Below are 21603 nucleotides of genomic sequence, written 5' to 3'. Positions count from 1 at the left end.
TGAGAAAGTATAGACAAAAGTATCCGCAGGTGGTAGTCTTTATGCTCTGGATCTGATTGTTTTGATGTAACAATGTTAAATTCTTCTTTTTTGCGTGATCTACTATGGCTTGAAATGGGGGCATACCAAAACTATCAAAATAATTGATTGCCTTATCTTTGACATACGTAGCAACCCAATGACTACCACTCAGATATGACGGTTGGAGATTGTAAATGAATATTCCTAATTTGTGATTATGTGGCACAGTCTCGTCTCTCATTAGTACATCTTTTATCGGTATATTCAAATATAAACACCAGTTTATTAAATCAAAATTACTCATTGGTATATTCTTATGGAATGTTGGCTTTCTTACTTTCTTTTCGGTTTTAAGATCTTTTTTTTTGGAAGCAACAATCCACCTGTTCTGAGAAATTTATCATATTCATCCCAAGAACCAATGAATGGTGTCGGTGTGTAAGCTAATACATCTTTCTTACTTGGTAGTCTGATATTTCCCCCATCCTTCTTTGTTGTGTTATCAGTTGTTGATTTGTTAGTTGTTGACCTTCTTGATCTTGTTTTCGTTTTTGGAGCACTAATTCCAATCATTGGAAAACCAATTCGCGGTGCCCCATGACCGACCCTAATGACCTTTCGAATTTGTGTCTTCGAGATGTTTAAATCAGATCCAACACCTAACTTCTTAGCCTTATTCAATTTTTTGATTTGTCGTTGAGTTAGCATTAAACTGTCATTGCCAGTCATATCTGAATTGCTTAAGCGAATAGTGATCTCACTTTTATTTCTATAAGCAGTCAAAAGCTTCCTTCGCTGTCCTTCTGACAGATTCACTTTATGAGAGTGATAAGTTGTCATTACTTGTATATATATTATATGTTATATAATTTCTTGTTTATAAAACGTATACAAAATAGAATGGTTTATACATAATATTCAATTGATTGATTTATACAATAACCAGCTCATTCCCCACCTTGTCAATGACGATTGTCTCATCATAAAGAACGATGGCATGGACGTTGAAAGGACTATCTCCCGCACTATTAGCGTTTAGTTTATATCTGAAGATCAACTGCTTTGGGTCTCTAGTTACTCGCTCTGCTTGATATGATAAATCAAAAAAGATAATAGAATAGAGAGAGTTGTAATTTGACAAGTTGAGTTGTGTACCGCTGTTGTAATCATTCTTTCTCATACCATAAGACATCAAATCATTGAAGATCCTAACTTTGGACTCACTATCATATTCGGTCTCAGGATAAAACACTCCGTTGCCGTATTCCAATCGGCATGTTGTCAAATAACTACCATTTCCACGGTCAAGATTGATATTGTAGGTATCAAATTCATAGGGATTTTCATCTGCATTGTTTGATTTAGCTCGTTGTAGATATACAAAGATAGCCTTAACATTATCAATACTGGATGAGATCTGGAAGAATCCACTGCTATTCGTTGGTGCGGAAACCTCATACATTTCACGCATATACGTCCAAGTGTTCTTTACCAAGAAGGAACTAACAAACTTATCATATAGGCTGTCCTTTGGAGTCAATTTTGGGACCCATAGAAGGAATCTATTAAGGACCACTCGTCCATCAGCTACATCATCGGCCTTTTTAAGTAATTCGGCGTCATTCTGTAACTGTATATTGAATTGGAGTTGCATTGGGAGTAACATTCGACCTTCCAGCTCTTCAAAGAAACTGTAACGATTTAGAGGTATAACAACATTGACATCATTGAGACCTGTCGTCAAAAGTCGCCTAGCCTCAAACCCTGCATTCTGATTAGCATTTGCTATCCTATGGTCGGTATCTAGATACCAAAGACTATTTTTTGCTACTGAACGACTAAAATCGTCACTATATTCGAGGAGATTCTTAACGAAAGTAACTTTATGGAGATTATCGGTATCATAAACGATTTTTCCTGCTGATTTAATCATCATGTGGGCAATCAATGAATGTGCTCCATTAATAACTGTGATACGATTCGCCCCCGTGGTTGCTCCATCAGCTAACATTTGCACCTGAAATTGCACCTCGAAATACGCATTATACCAATCGTAGAATGAACTTCTATCGTTAATCGTGAACTTATAGCCGTTTTTAAGTTGGTGCTGACCGTTAGCTGGGACTCGAATTACATCATCGAGTTGAAATCGAACCAACTCATATCTCTGTAAGTATTCGCTTGTTCTAAAAGACATATATTATTATGTTACATAATTTTGCAATTATGTACCAATTTTTTTAATCATTTTATTCATTTTACTCAACGCCTTCTTTTTACACCTGATCCTGATATTAATCTATTAATGATCATATCAGTACTTTCATTTTTCTGTTGGTGTCTGACAGGTGAGGCATTTACTTTCTGTAAGATTGGGGATAGTGACTTTTGCCCAGCATTTCCCTTCCTCATATTTCTTAGCCTTTCCATTATAAGGTCTCCGGCTTTTTCTGATGCCCTTTTACCCAGTTTATCACCTGCATGAGAAATACCTGATTTTATTGCCTTCTTACCTAAGGGCTTGACAATTTTTTTAACAACAGACGACATAACACTCTTCATCGGTTTGAAAATGTTATCAACGATAATCCCTGACCCTTTGTGCTTATATACAAATTTACCAAATTTTGGATGGTAAAACCTCTTGAATTCATATGGTTTCATTATATACTATTATGTTATATTATTCTATCCTTTTCAAAATTAATGAAAAAGACGTATCCGCTCCATTCAGGTTAATTAACCGTCTCTTCCCATCTGTGATGTATATTCGAATGCTACTTATCTGTTGCTTATTAACCGGGTTATATGTGACCCTACGAGGCTCGATTGTAAACGAATAACTCGGCTGTAGTACGCTGGTCGAAAAAGTATAAATGATATCCGACTCTTCGCCATCGACTAAAGAAGTATTGACTAGATCGCAATGTACATTTAATATATCGGTATCTTGGCTTAGATTTGGGACTCTTGGACCAATATTAACCGCATCCTTTAATACCTTTTTATCAAACCCTATAAGGTCGTTGAAATTGCTATGCGTCAAATCAAGTTGATAATTTTGAGATAAAGTGATTGTGACTCGGAATGTTGTTGAATCAAAATCAATAGAGATGGGATATATAGGGTTATCATCATCCCCCGTCTTAGTAATCTCTTTAATATATTCATCAAATTCAGAATAATTCCAAACACCTGCAGGGAAAGTTATGTCTTCAAATTTATTCCCATTATCTGAACTATATTTAATCAGCTGATTACCATATGAGGGATTTACATTAAACCATGTAAATGACATGTTAATAATACGATTGAGACCTATCATATATTGGTAATTGCTATCCAATGTTATAGGCCTGTTGAATTTAGTTGTAAAATTTTGAGGAGTGTTATTCCCTTGATTTTTAACACTATATGATGATAATACTAACTCACGATCCATATATATAATACAGTTACATAAATTAGACTTTAAAGTACAGATTATATATCTGTTTATATTGTTGTTTATTTATAGTAGACCTTTTTAAAAGTGTGTCTAATATAGCGACTCCCATATTTCGCATTTTAACTGATGTGTTTCCTGCGTTTATTGAACCGATGATCAATTCCAATTTTTTGAGAAGCTGTTTTACATCGTTAAAAAATATAACATTTCCACCTTTCTGATTTTTTCGAATACCAGAACCTTTTATCGTTTTGGCTTTACTTTCGTAATGATTTATGTAGTCATTTAATGCAACTCTTGCATTGCTTATTCTCTTATTTTTAATCTGTCTTTCCGCTTCAGATATAGTTCCCCTATTATATTCTTTAGTAACATTCGCCTTGAAACCTTTCAATTGTCTCCGTTTATATTTGGCTTTCTCTAAAATCTTATTAAGATAGTTCTTGGTTTTCTTTGGTGTCATTTCAGGCTGATCTAATTTCATTTGCACTACATCATAATCGTCGATACCAACGTCTTCTAGTATTTCACTTACTTCATCATCAGCATCTAAAGCATAATCAATTTCATCCTCATCGTATTCAGGAGGTAATTCATCTTCATATTCAGGAAAATATTGGGGATCAACATAAATCTCCTTTTTTCCTTCTAAAAGATCTTTTAAAGATTCTTCATATGTTGGTGGTTTCGGTACAATCTGTTTTTCATTTTGTGGCATTACAGGCTCATCAAATAAATTATCTACGTCCATATCCTCAAAAGGATCAACTTCAGGATAGTAATCTGGAGCTTCCAATTCACCTCTCATCCCCTTTTTGACACGATTTTTGGGTACTTTTGCTATCTGCAAATTACTTTTAATTACATCATCTAATTTACTTGTCACTGGTTTGAATACCTTCGAAAATGACTCTTGGCTTGTCTGCTGACCGATATTATTTTGTGTGATTGCATTTTTAACATAATTGATTTTATCGCCCAAATCAGATTTACTCTTTGCAAGCTCTTTCCATCTAAGTAAACTCATTTTATTTTATATTATTACGTTACATAAAAAATGAAAATTGAATATAAAAATCAACATTTAACATAGCGTTTAACACCTTGATGTACACCGTGTTGAACACCTTGTTGAACTGAAAATAATATACCCATATAATATAATGAGAATACCGAATTATGACACTGAAGACGATATGGCCTCAAACTTTAGACAACTATACGATTTCATGCCAAATCAATGTTTCCGGATGCTGATTTCCTCACCATCAGGTGGAGGTAAATCAAACCTTTTACTTGATATGATATATCGGCTATTGTTTTATGATAAAATATATTTGTATGGGAAAAATCTTCAACAATCAAAATATCAACATCTTTTAAATACCTTTGAACCCCTTAATCAAGAGGCTGGTTATTCTGTTATTGAAGCAAGTAATGATAAAATAATACCGCTTGATAAAATATCAGATGAAGGCCAAAAACTAGTCATCTTTGACGATTATCTCAATACGGGATCAAAAAATGATAGCGAAATACGCAACTATTTTACAAATTCAAGAAATAAAAATTGCAGTTGCATTTATTTATCTCAAAGCTATTATAATACCGATAAAACAATCAGATTAAATTGTACTCATCACTGTATTTTCGAATTCCCATCTAATAATGAACAAGGAATGATTTGCAGAGAACTTGGAATCAGTAAAAACGACTATCTCAAAGCAACTGCAGACCCATTTAGCTTTTTATATATTGATAAGCCACGAAAATTCGTAACTAAGAATTTCAATGAAAAAATATAATATAATATAACTGATTGATATAATATGAGTTACTCAAACGGTTTATTACAATCAAATAACACTAATATTACACCAATTAAAGGCCCTCGAGGTGAAAAGGGTGACCCAGGAGTCGGCTTTGATGTTACGCCTGAAGGTAATTTCAATTTGAACAAAAAGAGAGTAATAGGGCTAAAAACGCCTGATGACGTTGCGATCGATGATTCAATTGAAAATTATTCAAGGGATCTCGAGACGGCCGTAAATAAACGATATCTTAACCAATTCTTCCTTAAAAAGAACAGAAATGAAACAGTGTTTGATTGTGCCGGCCTTTCATTGCAAAATACCGAAGTGTATTATCCAAGTTTATATAACGATCGATCTGTACCAAACGTAGGCTATGTTAGTGTTGAGGATAACAAAGTAAGGACTGAAATTGATACCAAACTTGCTACTAAGGCTGACAAATCGTACGCTGATAATACATATTTAACGAAGAAATCAGGAGGTGTCTTAGCTCAAAACCTTAAAAACAAAGCAGACAAATCGTACGTTGATAACAGTTTTTTAAAGAAGGTCGTAGGACGCGTTTTGACTCAAAAAATTCTAAGCAAACTTGATATTCAAGGTAGTAACATGATGCAGGCAAATCTCCATATGGGTGGGTATAATATAACCCATCTAAAAAACCCAACCAATGATACAGACGCTGTAAACAAAAAATATATGCTTGATCATGTTGGTGAAAGTCATGTTCAATCAGCTAATGGTGAAAATAAATTCAAATATATAATGGATGATCCCAATGCACAAGTGAGTGAAGAAGATGATGTCCAATTGGGGAATGTTGTAACCTTTCAAAATTCTCCACATAAGGTAAATAAAAAGGTTGTTGACATGAAATTATTGCTTGACAGTTCTAAAGGCTATTACAGTTCAAGAATTGGACTAAATCTGTATTTATTGACCAATGATCAATATACTGCTGTTCTTGAGATTATGTGGGTTAGTGATGATATTGACCCTGACAGTTTGGAAATATATAGCACATCATCCATAGAAACTATTCATAACGTTAGCAGAAAAACGTTCAAAACACAAAAATATGTCAGATTGATATGCCAATTCACAAAAAGTCAAAGCATCGGAAACAATTACTGGTATCTCGATTTAGTCATGAAAAATAAAACAGGAAGCTCTTATGTCCCTAAACTACAGACATATTTCACTGTTTATGGAATATCTGGTCATCAATCCAATGTCGAACCAAGTATTTATGATCAAATATATTATATAGCTAATGACCAAATTAATTTCAACACAGCGATCAATATGGATAATAAAGCTATTTATGGCGTTTTAGAGGGAAATAGTGATAGCCAAGCCGTCAATTATAAACAACTGAATAGCTTCAATGATAATCTTAAGGCCTATCTTGAAACAAAAATATTATCACTCCAACCCAAAAGTTATTATAATGAAGTGTTTGAATACTTTTTTGATTTATTAGATGTATCGAATTTTACTTTGTCAAATAGCAACGGCAGTGTTGTTTCTGGCTTAGGTAGTAATCTCGTTTTTCAAACTTCTAAATTGTTAACAGAATTTGAACCAAAAGGGGGCTTTATAGGTGTTTTCGTAATTAATTTAAATGAAAATATCACTGAATCCAATGACTGGACTATATATATGGCATTTAAATATGACTATAAGCCCAGTGATAATAAAAGGATTAAAATTGAATTTATCGAGGGTGATAGTTTTAGTTTTCCGTGGGTTAAAATGGAGCATAATAAGCTATTCATCGATTATGATCTAGATTCATATACAGAGCAAATAAGAGGAACATATTTTGATAAATATTTGAATCTCTGGTATACTAAAATAGGAAATCAATTTAGAATCGCTGTTTGCAATAATGCTATGAGTATTGATCAAACATTGTCTGGGTTTAATATCAATGCATCCAACATTAAAATCAGTTCAGATTACTATGTACAAAGAATCGCTTTTAGTAAAACTGCATATCCGATAAATGGTAGAGAGTATCATAAAATCCAATTTTTAGATAAAACAAAGGCTGTATTCTTCGAATAAATTATCTAACTCCAACGATTTTATCTAATTAAATTATATGAAAACAGTGAAATTGGTTAGCAATATTATTGATTCTATTGAGAGATTAATTCAAAACATAAGGAAGCTGTATTACACAATAAAGAACAAGCGCAATGCTAAAATGACAAAATGATAAAACAAAAAAATCATATATAACTAATATATATGACTAAACATCGAAAATGCATATTTACATGGAACCATATATCAAGCGAACTGACTGAAGAACAAATTATAGAATTGAAAGCTTATTATCAAACATATCATCGAAAATGTTGGGCTTATAAGCAGGCTGTTAAACGTTTCAAAAAATGGAAATTATTAGGGAATTCATTGTCTATTCTCTTTGCATCCGGCTCCCTTGCATCAAGTATTGCTACAGGAGGTATTAGTTTGGTTGCAATTAGTACAATAGCGCTTTTAATACAAGGCTGGATGCATCATCAAAATCTCGATTTAAAAATTCAAAATAGTACATATGCATATCAGAGCTACCAGCATTTACTCAACTCAATTAAAAACACGATGAGATGCGGTGATTACTATCCGTCTAGCGTCATAATTTCAATGAAGAACATTGACGATTATGTGACGGATACCTGTCCGATAATCGACAAGTACCTACGAAAATATGATAAGAAATTTATTGGATGATCCGATTTATTTCGCCAAAATTTAATGACAAAATCTCATTCCAATACAATCGATAATAGGCTAACGTTTTCTTGCTTTTGCTAATTTTGATAAATTCACAAGGTAGATTCATCATCAAAAAAAGCTGTTTAATTATGAATTTGGTTGATATAAGTCTTTTTCTACCTTTGTTTACAACAGGAATAGCGCCGGATTCGATAATATCAAACACTTTATAAATTCGATTCCTTTGATCACTAGTCAATTGTACCCTATTTTTAATACATAAATCGTTTAAAACATTCTCAACGTGATACTTCCGATGATATACCGATTTTCGGCGTATTTTATCCATATTTGCATAAAAATCAATGAACTCATTGTAATAAATAGAACCATGAACCAAACCGCAATTAATACAAACATTTATACCGTTTTGATTTGACATATCCTGCTTACTACAGCATGGCTCAGCATCCTTGTTACCTTCTATCAATAGTTGATCGCATAAAGGGCATATAGTTTCTTTTAAAATTTTTAATTCATCGTGGATTTCAGAATTACAAACCATTATATATATAACACACATAACTTCACGGCACAGCTGTTTTGGCAGTAAATTTTAGAGTAAACTTTTTGAGTAAACTTTTTGAGTAAACTTTTTGAGTAAACTTTTTGAGTAAACTTTTTGAGTAAATTTTACTCAAAAAGTTTATATATAAAAAACTTTTTACTTGTTGAAATATGATTGGTCAATAGAAATCACACCAGATTAAAATACCTGCTGACGCGTCAGCAGGTTTTTTCGGTCAATGGTTTAGTCATTAATCATTTATAACTTATGGCTAAAACCGTAAACTGAATAATTATGTATTTAATGTTGATCCTTACGAGGTCTTCCACGTCGTCGTTTCTGGTCTTCAGGTATACACTCTAAACGTACATGATTTTTGTGTTCATTTGATATTTCAGATCTGCTGTTAAGGTCTGAAGATAGCATTTTAATAATACAAATATTTGTTTTAAGGATGCTCTGAATACAATACATTTTATTAATGAAGGCTATATCATTCGAGCTTTGATCAGATTCTAAAAGGTGTTTGATATTTAATGTTATATCAGTCATTCTATATATATATATTAAAGAAAATAATTATCACTTAAACGCACTATAAAAAACTGAGGGAAATCATACAACTTAACAACTGGGGAAAATCCCCATCTCTTTTTTTAATTGTTAGAATCTTCTCAAAGGTTTTCAAAAAGCATTTTAAATATTAATCATGTCACTACCTGTGGGATACCTTTTTTGATTTTCATATTTCAGAATAATAATCATATCGCAGTTGTTTTGATGAAAATAGACTGAATTTAGAACTATTATTGATATAAAGAATAATTATGTATCTTATATTGAGGAAGGCCTTTGAGAGGCTGATTGCACAGCATATTAATAGCTGTTATTGTTACTTGTACTATCGGTAACCAAATATATAATTATATCTGGTTATTTAAAAATAAGAATTACTATAAACTGATATAAAGAAATATTTTATAATATAAAATAAAGAGAAAATGGCTGGGAAATGCAAATACGATAATGACGATGATCGGATAAAAGCTATTCGAAATTCAAAAACCAAATACATGCTTAATAAACAGTGGAGATGCGACGTTTGCGATTACGATAGCAATCTAGCATCTAAATGGATGCATATGAAAACTAAAAAACACATCACAAATAGTATATTAGCAGGTCTACGAGAGGATGATCGGTTTGAAATAATCGATGAAGAATGATATATATAATTAACACTTCATGCACTTTTACAATGACTAAATATACAAATATATCTAGTTATTTAAAAATCTGAAATCAAAAAAAATGATTTTACTATAAGACACTTAAAGAATTGGTTATACTATAAATTAAAAAAATGGAAAATAAAAATATCTCATCTAATAATATGAACGAATCAGATCTAGCTAAGCTATCGAAAACCGATCTTATAAAAATGATATTATCACTAAAAGCAAACCAACCTAATATTTACAAACCCCGACCTCCAAAAGCAACCCCACGAAGAAACGTCAAACAAATGATTAAAGATTATGAGGAAAATATCATTCAGCCACCTCCTAAACCCATGCCACGGACTATAAAAACAGCCCCACTACCATTACCAAGGACAAAGATAGAGGAAGTTGCTAAAGCTATGAAAGGCTACACAAAGTCTTTTGAAATTGCTATAAAAAATAATAAAGACCCGTTATTACAGCTTCAAAACACAAGAAAAGCTGTAGAAAATCACATAATAAAAGAGCTATCAGCAATGAAAGGACTCAAATTTGCTGAAACTCTTAAGGTGACATTTTCAAAGATGACTGGCGATAGTGTAATATATAAAACAGCTTATTTTAATTGCAAACCACAAACAATCATCAATAATCTAGAGATCGCAGAATCACTACAAGCATCTAAACAACAGATATTAAATTTCGTAGCTCAATGGATCAGTGAAGGCTCAGGATGGGTATTACAATCTGTTGATGGTCATTATATTAATATAGTAAAATATGAACCAATAAAGGCATCCTCTTATATCAAACTACCTCAAGAACTCAGAAATAGTTCAAAAGGATTAATAAATATGAAAAATGAAGATAATGAATGCTTTAGATGGTGTCATATCAGACACATAAATCCTCAAGAAAAATATCCTCAACGTATTAAAAAAATTGATAAATCATACATTGAGAATCTAAATTATGATGGAGTTCAATTCCCAGTAGCAATAAAGCAGTACAATAAAATTGAGAAGCAAAATGAGATTAATATTAATGTTTTCGGTTATGAAAACAAACAACCATATCCCATCTATATATCAAAAGAAAAGTATAACAATCAGATGAATTTATTATTGATAACTGAAAATGAAAACAAGCATTATGTTCTAATAAAGGATTTCAATAAATTCATGTATAACCAAACAAAGCATAAAGAGAGGAAACACTTCTGTATGCACTGTTTGCAATGTTTCAGTTCTGAAAGAGTATTAAACGATCACAAAGATAATTGCATTCAAGTCAATGGGACACAAGCAGTTAAAATGCCTGATAAAGACAATAATATACTAAAATTCAACAACTTTCATAAGCAACAAGCCGTCCCATTTGTGATATATGCTGATTTCGAAGCTATAACCGAAAAGATTTCCGGTTGCAAGCCTAAAGATGATAAATCCTATACTCAAGCTTATCAAAGGCATACAGACTGTGGTTATGGTTATAAAGTAGTTTGTTTTTATGATGATAAATACACTAGGCCGTTACAAATTTACAGAGGTGAAAAAGCTGTTTACAAATTCATGGAAAAGATGCTTGAGGAGGTTAAATATTGTAAAAATACAATGAAAAAACATTTCAACAAACCATTAAAGATGACTAAAGATGATGAAGAAGAATTTCAACAAGCAAAAGTATGTCATATCTGTGATAAAGTGTATAATGATGATGATATACGAGTGAGAGATCATTGCCATATTACTGGTAAATACAGAGGGTCAGCACACCAAGACTGTAATCTTAAATTGAGAATAGAACCAGATAAAATAAAGATACCTGTAATTTTTCACAATCTCAGAGGTTATGACAGTCATTTTATAATGCAAGAGATTGGTGCTATTGTCAAAAATCATACATACAAAAATAAAAAAGGAGAGATTAAAGAGATGAATATCAATGCTATACCCAATACCATTGAGAAATATATGGCATTTATGCTCGGTAATCATTTAACATTTCTTGATAGTTTCCAGTTTATGAGTTCCAGTCTTGATAAATTAGTAAGTAATCTGCCGAGAGAAAAATTAATATATACTTCTAAAATGTTTAAGGGTGATAAGCTTAATCTTATGTCGAGAAAAGGAATATATCCGTATGACTATATGGATAGCTTTGATAAATTTAATGCAGAGCTACCAACTAAAGAAGAATTTTACAGTATATTAAATAATGAGCATATATCAGACAAAGACTATAAGCATGCAGAAAATGTGTGGAAAACGTTTAAGATCAAAAATATGGGTGAGTACCATGATTTATATTTAAAATCAGATCTCTTATTATTAGCAGATGTGTTTGAAAGCTTCAGAAAAACATGCCTAGAATACTATAAACTTGATCCATGTCATTACTTCACAAGCCCAGGTTTATCGTGGGATGCTATGCTTAAAATGACTGATATCAAATTAGAGCTAATGACTGACGTTGATATGTACCAATTCATCGAAAAAGGAATGAGAGGAGGTATATCGTATATAGCTCATCGATATGGGAAAGCTAATAACAAATATATGAAAAAATATGATGAGAAGGCGCCCTCAAAGTATATCATGTATCTTGATGCTAATAATTTATACGGTTATGCTATGAGTCAATATCTACCAACTGGATGCTTTAGATGGTTAACACAAAAACAAATTGATGAAACAAACTTGGCCAAGTATAAAGAAGACAGTAAAAAAGGCTTGATACTGGAGGTTGATCTTGAATATCCCAAGGAGTTGCATAATCATCATAATGACTACCCATTGGGTGCAGAAAAAGTTAAGGTGACTAAAGATATGCTATCGGATTATTGCAAAAACATTGCTAAAAAATACAATATATCATCAGGTTTAGTACATAAACTGATACCTACATTAAACAATAAAGAAAAATATGTATTACATTACAGGAATCTTCAGTTGTATTTAGATCTAGGATTAAAGCTCACAAAAGTCTATCGAGTGTTAGAATTTAATCAATCCCCATGGTTGAAGCAATATATCGATTACAATACTAAAAAACGTAAAAATTCTAAAAACGCTTTTGAAAAAGACTTTTTTAAATTGATGAATAATTCAGTATACGGCAAAACCATGGAGAATTTGAGGAAGCGAGTCGACGTTAGGTTAGTGACTAATAAAAATAAATTATTAAAGTTAGCTTCAAAACCAACATATGTCAGTAGCAAAATATTTAATGAAAACTTAGTAGCTGTCCATAAAATCAAAGAAACATTAACCCTCAATCGACCTTCATATGTAGGAATGGCTATATTAGATTTAAGCAAAACACTAATGTATGATTTCCATTATAACTACATAAAAAAGAAGTATGTAAACAAAGCCAAACTACTATTTACAGATACAGACAGTTTAACTTATGAAATTCAGGCTGAAGATGTATATAAAGACTTTTTTAATGATAAAGAGAAATTCGATAACAGTGACTACCCTGAAAAATCACCATTCTTTGATAAAACAAACAAGAAAGTCATTGGTAAATTCAAAGATGAAGCTTCTTTTATTCCTATTTTAGAATTCATCGGTCTGCGATCAAAAATGTATTCTTATATTAAAGACAATCTACAAGTAGGAAAGACTGCCAAAGGAATCAAGAAATCCGTTATCAAAAAAGATATCACACATGAAAACTACAAAGAGACCTTATTCAATAAAACACAGATGCATCATACTATGAAAACCATCAGAAGTCAAGGCCATCAACTTGGAAGCTATGAGATTAATAAAATATCACTGAGCTGTTTTGATGATAAACGGTATATACTTGATGATGGCTTAACAAGTTATGCTTACGGGCATTATAATATAAAGCAATAATTTTCATTATGATTTCTAGTATAAGAGATTTTTAAACGCACCTTGATTTCAAAATTTTAAAAAGAGTATAAGAGATTTTTTTATTTTGATTAAAGGGTTTAGCAAGGGTTGGTTTTTAAGGCTTGGTTTTTTCATTTTGGTTTTCAAACTTGATTCCATTTTGGTTTTCAGTTTGGCTTCGAGGTTTGGTTTCATTTTTGATTCTATTTTTGATTTCATTTTTGATTCCATTTTTGATTCCATGTTTGATTCTATTTTTTGTTCTGATATTTGTTCAGTTTTCGGATCTGAGATTTGATCAGTTTTCGGATCTGAGATTTGATTTCCATTTTTGTATCCAGCACTGGAGTAGTATAGTGATTGGGGTGTAAGAGATCCAAAAAAATATTTTTTTTGATCTCGTACCCCCAATCACTATACTACTAACAACAGGGTTCCCCCGTGCAAAGTCCCTCATCGGAAATGCCCAGTTTGGGCACCGTGTAGCTCTTTATTGGAAGTCTGCAGACTTCTATCACAGGCTACACTTCTGGTGATGCACTACTGTCATCTGGCAACACAGCATGCGCATGCTTAAAAGGTGTGGGTAACCTAGAAACACCTGTGCATACACATGAATATTGCAGGCTCATAGGAGTTCAACGTCCAGTTTCCAAGCATTCACCAAGACTGCGGTGTTTGTCCACGTGGCTGCTAAGCAACATAACACGTACCACGCTTATTGCGTTATGCTGCTATTTGACTGTTGGAGAAATACCCGTGCTAGGACCCATGTACAAAAAAAGCACGTTTCTTATTTGCAGTCAAACTTTCTTCTTTTTGCCAGGAGGTGGTCTTGTGACCGAGTCACTACTCGCTGTTCTTTTAATGGACTGGTTCGAGTTTAGTGTAGCACGTGATGAATTGGTTCCCAAGCTTCCAGCAACGTTGGCACCGTTAGGGACTGGCTCTACAACAGCTAAAGGCTCTGCTGCAAGTCCACTCTTTGACTCGGTGTCTTCACTGGAAAGTTTGTCTCCGTTCTTTTTAACTTGCCCTGAATTTTGACAGAAACACAGAATATACACATCCTGAGAAAAATCCGGCCTACCAAAAATTAACCTGCGATCAGGCTTTCTTTTTTTCGCGGCGAAGGGAAGGAGAAAAAAAGGAAAAATAACGCCTGATCGCAGGTTAACCAAAAATATTTTGACTTCAATATTGTCTGATTGAAGATTCATAAATAATTTATCTAAAAACAAAGAAGATCAGAATTGTGATGGGGTTAAAATACTGTATTTATTCGATTAAGGTGGCTCGATACAGTTTTTTCTGGGCCATACCTACAGTTTGCAATTGGCCTTTAAACGATCTTCCCTGACTCGGATCGATATGAAAATTACACCATATATTGCTTTTAGATTGAAGTTTACTTTGATATATATTTTAAGGTAATCGATATTTCCATGGCAACGATAAACAGAAAACCACCAAATCAGTAAAACCTGATTTTTGCCTGAATCAGATTTGCCACTTAAAAACTAATACCAGCATCTTAAACTACGATGTACTGCAAATGAAATATTCAAGGATTAAAAAATTGTCTATGTTTGATTTCGAATAAATTGCAAAAATGTTTCAGATTGAACTTTTTGCGTAGCGATAATAAATGAGCCGAGACACAAACACTACGTAGACGACGTAATCTCAAATAACGCCAAACTGTGTATTAAAGTAATCTTTCGAAGTCGTGAAAGTTTTGTTGAGTTTCCACAATGCAATTCTGAGAATTTGTTTTTTCTTTTGACCACTCGTATTGTAATTTTCAGATAATTTTCGGTTTTAAGCGCGCTTTTTTTTTAAGCGCTTTGGTTTTAAGCGCTTTTTTCGGTTTTAAGCGCTATAAAACGGCTTGATAGATTTTCTAAATAAACTTTCAGCATGGAAGCAGTTGTTTATGTAAACAATTTAATCAATTAATTAATGATTGCCACTTAATCCAATAAATAAGGCATTTGATCTTAATTAGTATAGATCTCTCCTCCTTAGGGTGGCCTGGCAAACAAGGACACATTGTTGCGGACACAATTGTCACTCAAGTGCGACACAAAATAAGGAAACATTTGTTGCAGACACAAAATATTCCACAAATGTTGTGCGTGCTGGCAAACAGGGAAACATTTGTGTCCACAAAAATGTGTCCTTGTTTGCCACCACGCTTAGTTTAAAGTGGCTTTGTCATGGATTTTACCAGATTTCTGAACAGCCAAAATTTATATTTGTGTCGTAGGAAAGCTAAAAATAATGGTCCAGTTTTATTAAAAATTGCTATTTAAGAGCACTGAAACTGTTTAGCCCCGTCTTTGGCTGCGGATGGCTCGGATGGAAATGGATTGCAATTTGAAAAATTAAGGCTTAACGTTTCAAGTTGTTTTGGGCGTCTTCAAAATATCGATATCAACAGTAGCTTGACTTCTAATCGCAAATTAAGGTTATATCTTCCTTGAGATGTTCAAAGGGAATGTTTTTCATTGATTGAGCTGCCTATCACTAATTTTAGAACAGTTTAGACCAAAAATCTGCGAAATCACCGTGACGTAGCCCCTTTAAGTACTTATCAAGTATTGTTAAGAAGTTGTATTTTTTTAGTATTGAAAGTAGTTTCGGTAGGTGTATTGTATTTTAAGAAGTACTGTCATTGTACTGTAAGTAGCTAGCAGTGTTATTATGGTAGTTTAAGTAACTGTTTAGTAGTTTAAGTAACTGTAAAGTAACTTAGATTATTGCTGAATTATGTTTACCTGCAGTTGTCTGACCTTGTAGGAACTGAGGTGGAAACTTTCTCGAAAGTTCACCAAGTAGCATGTGAACGCCTTCTCTTTGGAACAGCGAGCTTGGCTCTTTATTTGGATCCTTCGATGACTTTGTCTTTTCACTCTTGTTGCTTTGTGCAGCTAAAAAAAGAAGTGCAGAAAGGCATTAAAAAATGTAAAGCCAGCAGTAAGGTCAAATTGGCTCACTCAGCCAGAACTAGTCGCATGGCTTGTAGGTGAGCCTAGATTAGCTCTACGTACAGTTAGCCAACAGTTTAGGTAGCTTGTGGTTAGCCCTTATTCTGGGATATTTTAGCAATTTCTATGGTTAACTTTCATTTGTAGGTAAGGGTTATTATGTTGCATTATATATTAAATTGTTCACTGGATCAACAACTTTGAGACATGTTGTATTTCATTACACAAAAAGGACTTTAGAAGATTCTTTTCCACCGCATGAAGGAAATAAGAGGCAGCTGCACGCAAGCTCCTTTTTTCCCAGTTAGCCCTGGTGCATTTAGCAGTACAATGTACAGTGTACTCAATGTGCTACTCACCAGTCATAGTTTTCTGCTTTTTGTCTTTGAATTCCCACCAATAACCTTTTGATGGATGGTATCTTGAGTATGATGAAGCTGTTTACAATAAAACACTGATTTGAACTTTGAAACAGTAACAAGAAATCAAAATAGTCTGATAACATCTTTTTATAGCCTTGTACATAACTCCAGTTTTCTAAGGCACAAAATGACTTGATATGTGTTGTCCCCCCCCCACCCCACCCCACCCCACCTCTGGACGAGATGCTGGAAGGGGATACTTTGGAAGCCACCCTCAACTTTTTTGTCAGTATTCCCCAACAATGTGCTGACTGCAGCATCTCTCTGGTACAGCACAGATCACCTTTTTTCCTGAATTCTATGACGGAAAATCTGCTCAAAGGTGTTTAATAATAAAAATACACAAAAGTATGATCATTATACTTTTATGTCACTTTATTTTGGCCAATTTAGGAGAATTGGGTACTAGTTAACAATTTGACTACGACCTTGAGTTTTCTGTGAGTGAATAGTCAACAAGATAAAGCCAAGTTGACTAACTGACTAGGGCAAGAAGTCAAACCGGACTGCAGTCCAAAACCTACAATTTGAAGAAAAATTCATCTTAAAAATGAGCAATGAGTGTGGGATCGTGTTCTATCCGCAAAAGAAAACAGTGGGAGAACCAATTAGATTCACAGATTTCCAATGGAACATGACTGAGTTTCTACTAGTACCGGTATCTGTTATATTTCAAGTAAAATAAATTTTTGCATACCTTCGTTAAAAGCAGCTTGTATGTGGTGTAATGCAGAAAGCTGAGAAAACAAACAACAGTGAAAACTTACAATAATTAACTAAAGATATATAAACAGTTTAATAGTGATGTAAGCTACACTTACAGTCAAAACAGCAAAGCGTTGGACCTATCAAGGCTGAATTAATACATTCAAACAGTATAATCTTGTTTCAAAATTTAAAATGTTGATTGGATTGTTGTCTGGCTTTATAAAACAGGCACAAGGGAATTTGGCCAAAATTTGCATAATAATTTTACCAGAATGGAATATTGAAGCAACTTCCAGATAGTGGCTTAAAAGATAAGGGGGAGTTAGAAGAGCTTTTACGGTATTTATTTATTTTAACAGAATTGGATTATTCACTTACCATTCTTGAATTAATGACTGAGCAAAGATCAGGTGCTTGATACACCACTCCTGCTAACATGTAGTAATCGGCAAGTGGCGTAACTGTAGAAGAAGAAAAAAAATTGTTTATTAAAAACCATAACACTTCGCAGTCCTTAGACTGAATTACATGTACTGTTGTTACAATTTTACAACAGACAAAGAGTTAAAAAAGATAGAAGATTATTGTCACAGAAACATACATTGTGGTGCCGCAAAGGGGTATCAATGCTTTTTGAGCTTCTCAGTCCTTAAATTAAAAACTGTATCAATTTTCGATTTTCCATCCTTCAAAAGAATCGGGGTTCAGCAAACCTGTCCCAAATTTACAGAAGGGCCATTCTTGTCCCAAGAGCCACTTGTCCCTCTTAGCCGGCTGAACCTGAGGCATGAGGAACAAGTGGCTCTGGGGCACATGATTTGATTGGCTTGATCTTCAACAAAGGCAATTTAAATTTGGCCAATCAAATCAACCATGGAAAAATCCCTTTGTTGTAAGGGATTTTACTATGGTTGATTTGCTTGGCTAGATTTGAAACTCACGTTTTTCAAAATCTAGCCAGTCAAATCATGTGTCCCCAGAGCCACTTGTTCCTCCTGCCCCAGGCTCTGCCAGCTAAGAGGGACAAGCGGCTCTGGGGACGAGAATGCAGAAGTGCCCCCTCAACCCCTTTCCCCAGGTACCTAGCCAGCTATGTTAAACAAGCAAGAAGCTTCATTTTCTTTTGCCTCGATGTGAGGAGATTGTACATAACTACGACTTAAGATCCGACACAAGTCGTAGCACCATCAAGCCTTGCAGAACGAACGTCCTCAGGACTTCGTCACTTTTCGCTATTAACCTCGAACTAGCTTGTTTATAATAGAACCTTTTATTGTATATATATTGTAATTAATAGTTTATACCGTAAACACCCGCGGATAAGCCGCACCCGCAGATAAGCCGCACCCTGAGTTTAACAACTCAAATGTTGGAAAAAAAGTTTTTTGAAAGTAAATCAAAGAAAATCCAAAGTCGAATCAAAAATCCAAAGTTGAGTCTTTAGGAAGTCTTCTTCATCGAACGTAAACCAAATGAACATTGAAACAGAAAATACTTCAGTCTTATCCACAATTTGAGCTCTTTAATATAATGAAAACTAACTTTGACATATTATGGGTGACCTTTTTCTGGCATTTGTTGAGAGGTATTTCTTCATTCAACGCAGTTTGCCGAACGTTCGTAGCTTAGTAACCAGGCATTTGATCGGACGCAAAATATGGGACTAGGGCGAGAACGAACAAGCAAAACAAGATGGTGATGGAGGCGTTCGGGTTTCGTGGCTATCATATCGACAAAATAAAGAGATTTGGGAGCCATCTATTGGAGATAAACTCGTTGCATGAAGAGAGTTTTGTAATCAGTTCGACAATTTTCTATCAAAGTGCAAAATGAGAAAGAAACAATAGGCCATCTTACTCGTGAATACTCGTGGTATTTTCTCGCTCGTAAAGTATCAATATTACTGTTTAAGTTATAGGCCATTGTCGACACTGCAAACAGTATAGGAGCTGTCAAACTTGCAAAAGCAATGACCGGTACTCTCTTGTAATTTTATGTTATATTAATTTACATAATTTTCCATACATTAGTGTCAGTTCACGAAAATTTACGGCACCTTTTCCGAATGTTCCCGCAGATAAGCCGCACCCCCGATCTCAAGCGAAAATTTTTGGAAAAAAGGTGCGGCTTATCTGCGGGTTTTTACGGTATTTATACCTTAGTTTTTTTTTACTCTGTAATTCAGTTATACTGCAATGAGTGTCTATTAAACATTAACATTATCATTATCAAGCTAGATGGGAAAGTGCAGGTTTTAAAATATATACCTTCAGTTGGTGCCCAAAATATATGCATGTTGCATCAGTTTTTTCTTTTATTAATACAGTCAACTCTCGTTAAAGCGGACATGCTCGGGGCGTCGTTTAGTGTCCGTAATAGCGAGAGTCCGTAATAACGGGAGTCATTTCCAGTCAAACCTTATTCGCCGGGGATCTGGATTTTGTCCGTAATAGCGAGCGTCCCCAATAGCAGGGTGTCCGCAAGGCGAGAGTTGACTGTAACATCTTTTTTCACTCTACCTTGTGTTGGAGAAATTCTGTGCTGCTTTCTGATAACATAGAGGATTGGATCTTGAACATGGAGAACTTCATACTCGATACCCGTCATGGTCCTTTAAAAAAAGAGTTAATTTTGACTTTAACTCATCAACAATAAATAAGCTTGGGGAATGGTGTATGAAAAGGATGGTGGAGCCCAGGCTTTTAGCCAGATGGAAGTCCAGGAGTCCTATGAACGGCCACTTTTCAGAGAAAATCAATAGGGATAACTATTTTTACAATTTGGAAATCTTTAATTGATACCTTTCCACTCATAACTGCAGAAAAACACCTTGCATGCTCCTCAGGCCCTCCTATGGGGACACAGTCAGGCCTTATAAAAATTTTGGACGTTTTAAATCCTGGCTAAAAGCCTCACCAGATCCATGTTTGTCAAAACTAATGAATAAAAACAGTTGCTCAATGAAAACCTGACAGAAATAAACAGTACCAGTCAAACAAACCCTGGATCCACCAGGCTAAGTTTAAAATAAATGTCAGATGGGGGGGGGGGGAGTGGGGGGGGGAGTGGGGGGGGGGGGTTAATCAAGAAAATATGGCTCATTGAAAACTTGTGAAAATCGATAAAAATCAATGTTATTTGATTTATCAATTTCAACCGATATATCAACAATCAATAAAAATAAAAAAATCACATAAACCTTTGTGATTGATTGTTTATTGATTATCAATATCAATCCTTTATTTGTTAACGATTTTCATAGACTATAATCGATTTTCATCGATTGTTCACCACAGTGTTCGCCCTTCTATTATTGCTCTTTTATCCATTTACACAAATGTTAAGGTTTGTCCGGGTAGGACCGGGTATGAAATTAAATCGTAAAACATGAACTTTAGGTGCGGCATTTGAACACCAATTTTTGGCCCCGTGGTATGGAAATTCGAACAACCAAAACTTCATAACTTCAAATGCCTGGGGGTTGCCCAGGAGAAGATGTTGACGTTTCGATTGCATCCATACATAAGGCTGAAAGGATGTAAATTAAAAGCGCTTGTAAACTTACTGTAAAGTTGACGGGTCAAGGCGCTGCATCTTTACGACTTCATTATTGCAAGTGCGGTCATAAAACGGATTTGTTCTTTGTGAAAAATATTCCAGAACATTTCCGGGGTTAAGAACCGGTATCCACGCACTATCGTGCCACGAAACTCCAAGTTGACTTTCCGATGTTTCGGCCGCCATCTTGTCATTCTTCGTGCATGCAGCCGAGCGGGCTTGGGTACGGACAGTATGTAATCCTACCCAGGC

At 34.2% G+C, this 21603-nt stretch overlaps 2 protein-coding genes across 2 annotated transcripts; one reads left to right on the top strand and one right to left on the bottom strand.

Annotated features, from left to right (window-relative positions):
* The first annotated feature begins 11786 nt into the window (after positions 1–11786).
* LOC144635401 (uncharacterized) lies at positions 11787–13673 on the top strand. Its single transcript, XM_078494513.1, has 2 exons — positions 11787–13278; positions 13372–13673. The coding sequence occupies exons 1-2, from the start codon at positions 11787–11789 to the stop codon at positions 13671–13673; spliced, it is 1794 nt and encodes a 597-aa protein (XP_078350639.1).
* LOC144635055 (mediator of RNA polymerase II transcription subunit 6-like) lies at positions 13038–21603 on the bottom strand. Its single transcript, XM_078494124.1, has 7 exons — positions 21359–21603; positions 20313–20404; positions 18172–18254; positions 17783–17822; positions 17023–17100; positions 16454–16606; positions 13038–14709 (listed from the first exon to the last, which is right to left on the bottom strand). The coding sequence occupies exons 1-7, from the start codon at positions 21535–21537 to the stop codon at positions 14477–14479; spliced, it is 858 nt and encodes a 285-aa protein (XP_078350250.1). The 5' UTR covers positions 21538–21603; the 3' UTR covers positions 13038–14476.

This window comes from Oculina patagonica, chromosome 13, assembly GCF_052425735.1.
Source record: "Oculina patagonica isolate OP01 chromosome 13, crgOcupat, whole genome shotgun sequence".
Lineage (NCBI taxonomy): Eukaryota > Metazoa > Cnidaria > Anthozoa > Scleractinia > Oculinidae > Oculina > Oculina patagonica.
This window is presented reverse-complemented; position numbering and strand designations above follow the sequence as displayed.